This window comes from Limulus polyphemus, unplaced genomic scaffold, assembly GCF_000517525.1.
Source record: "Limulus polyphemus unplaced genomic scaffold, Limulus_polyphemus-2.1.2 Scaffold466, whole genome shotgun sequence".
NCBI classification, from domain to species: Eukaryota; Metazoa; Arthropoda; class Merostomata; order Xiphosura; family Limulidae; genus Limulus; species Limulus polyphemus.
Window position 1 is genome coordinate 12,807 of NW_013666076.1, and position 3,124 is coordinate 15,930.

The 3,124-nt window shown below is 29.4% G+C and overlaps 1 protein-coding gene across 1 annotated transcript in view; it reads right to left on the reverse strand.

Moving 5' to 3' along the window:
* Nucleotides 1-3,124, reverse strand: part of LOC106458451 (S-phase kinase-associated protein 2-like) — a 36,556-nt gene that overhangs the window by 7,394 nt on the left and 26,038 nt on the right. The window contains exon 6 of the mRNA XM_013917966.2: nt 2,253-2,311. Within this exon, the coding sequence (XP_013773420.1) occupies nt 2,253-2,311 (59 nt within the window). The remainder of the gene's footprint in view (nt 1-2,252; nt 2,312-3,124) is intronic.

The window sequence follows — 3,124 nt, forward strand, 5'->3', positions numbered from 1 at the left end:
GTCTATTTACTGTGACCACTCAGTGTATATGAATAATTTTTACATCAAAACGTAATTCATAAGTCAGATTTTAATATCACAGAAGTTTTAAGTTCTTAATCTTATAACGAAATATTTACAAAAATCTTCAATCTCCCATAATTTGAGAATTGTGACATTTGCTCTCTAAGCCTTCTCTCTTCTCTATTTATTTGTCACCCCTCTGAGAAGTAAGGAATTTAAGGTAAATTATTTATTATAATATAGATGTTATTGAGGCAAAGCATAATTTTAATAGCCTTCAATTTTATTTGTTTATGGAACAGTAAACTAGTCAATCAGACCCACTTGAAATGCCCACCTGTCACATCATCTCTTTCACAAATTCCTAATAGTTCTCTCTGACATCTTACACTACATTATTTATAACTAATACAAAGCAAGAGTTTTAATCTATGAAATGACAAATTATATTACATTGTTTTCTATATAGGGCATTGTATATTTTGTCGCTCAGTTCCAAATTTTTTTCACAGGGAACCACATCAACGAGCTTAGGTGAATTTTTAAAGAATCTTATCATATAGTTAGAAAGCCAGAAAAAATTATGATATTTATAGGACATTGGTTATTGCATGTTAATATTCTGTGTTCCTAGCAGCATAATTTTATCAAGTAAAAGATTATTTAGTGTAGTGGTACCACTAGTATAAAAAAATAGGCCTAAGTTTCATTCACAGTCCACAGCAAACAAAAAGGACCCAGGTAAGTCCTATAATTCTTGTTTTTCACGTGTATTCTCGATTTATTATTTTAAAAGTAACTAAAATGTAAAAATTAGAAACTTTACGTTAGATTGGATAAAATAATGAAAGACAAAATTCATCATGAGGTATGCTTACAAACAGCTCATGCATTACATAATTTAATAAGGTAGAATTGAGTTGCATGTTCGCCAAGTAATTTACAACTTGTGTGGCAGGTGTATTAGTTAGATACAGTTTAAAGATCAATAAAACAATAAAATTAAGTATAAGCAGATGCATGCTGTTATGAGCTTTAAGCTATTTAGGATAAACAATTACAGTTTCCTGTTACAATTTTCAATTGTTCTAGAAAGAAAAAAGGGTAATTGAGATTTCCTAATTTTTAATAATGAAAGACAAAATTCATCATGAGGTATGCTTACAAACAGCTCATGCATTACATAATTTAATAAGGTAGAATTGAGTTGCATGTTCGCCAAGTAATTTACAACTTGTGTGGCAGGTGTATTAGTTAGATACAGTTTAAAGATCAATAAAACAATAAAATTAAGTATAAGCAGATGCATGCTGTTATGAGCTTTAAGCTATTTAGGATAAACAATTACAGTTTCCTGTTACAATTTTCAATTGTTCTAGAAAGAAAAAAGGGTAATTGAGATTTCCTAATTTTTAATGGTGGTCAGTCATACCAACTGACCCCGTATAGAGTTAGGGTAGAGAAAATAACACATAACATACACAATTTTTCCAAAAATAAAATGTTTTATATTTATTTAGGAAGATTACACAAATGAAATTTGAAAATTTTCAGATGAAGAAAGTATTTTTAATCTTAACATGAAAATCACTTTGCACTTGAAGCAGTCAACCCTAACTCCGTATATTTATGTGTAAATTTTCAGTAAAAATGCTTGATTATAAATTCTGATTTTTTGTCAAAAAAACTTGTAATGTTTACTGAAAGCTTGCCAAATTTCATGAACATATATTAAGTATTTTCAGAGTTATAGTATGTAAACCTTCACGGTTACAAGCTACTTACTTAGTGGTTATAAGGTTGTGTAAAATACATGAACCTATTGTGAAAGAGTTAACTATGACTAAGTACAGTATAATAATTTGTATAATTCTAATTCAACTATAATTTATTATTAGTTTATAACATGCTATAATAAAACAGGCAGGGGCGGATTTAACGGTCAGCTAAAGCTGACCAGGCCACTCTTTAGGCTGGGCCCCTTTATATATATATATATATAATGTTTTTTAGAAATAAATTACTTTACCTCTATTTTATTTCATTTTATTCAGCTATCTGTTGAAATTATTTGCTTTTGCTTGATGTTTAATATTGGTATGAATAGAGCCTGCCAGGCCCCCTTTTTTTTAGCTAACTAGGCATTTAGGCTTAAATCTGCCCCTGAAAACAAGGTCATATTATTTATGCTTAGCTAATTCACCCATCACTTCTTTTTATGTTTGGTCATCAGAACTACACCAACTTACCTATGAAAGCTATGTCTTTTCAGTTCCAGAGAAAAGTCATTAAAAATTGGTAGCTTTACCTAGAACAAGAACAAGATGTAACAATTGTTCAGTAAAGAAAGGAATGTAATCTCATGGTAAATGCATAACTTGGACAATCCCATAAATTATTCAAACACATGCACAACATTTTCTAACTAGATTTATGAATCATCAATTTGTTCTAGAAAAATAATTACTCTTGAAAGCAAAACAAAGGAGGTAAATATCATATATATGACAGCAGTAATGGACAAATCATTTACTGTACAGGGCCAAATCTATTGAACAAGTACACTGTTTTATGATTTTTCAATGAAAAACATATCAGGGTATTGTGTATAAAAAAAAGAAAAAAAAAAAGAAACTTTTTTTCTTAGTTAATAAGATGCAACAATAAGTTATGATTTTCTAAGCAAATCAGTTGGGATTGAAATGCAATAATTATGTTGTATACAAGTATTGTCAGTTCCATAGCTAGATACCAGTACTAAATGAAAGCCTAACCAAATGTGGTTCTTGCAGTCACCTGAAAGATGGTTAATATTAACTTTTGATTAAAACAAGCTAATAGCTAAAAATCAAGTCAGTAATGAACATACCTAAATTTAATATACTGTTGTTACATTTTTATTTATTATAATTAGAATGAATTGCTTCATCAATTGGGTAACTGTGCTGTTATCAATATTTTAAGCTGGTCTTCACGTGTTTCCTATCTTCAATAAAAACAGTCTCATGTTATGTGAAATGAAAGTTCTTGCAGTGTATCTTTAATTAATATTAATAAATATGAGGCCTGTGAGAAAAGTATCCGACCTTTGGCCGGGGAATAAAAACTGGCATACCTGAAG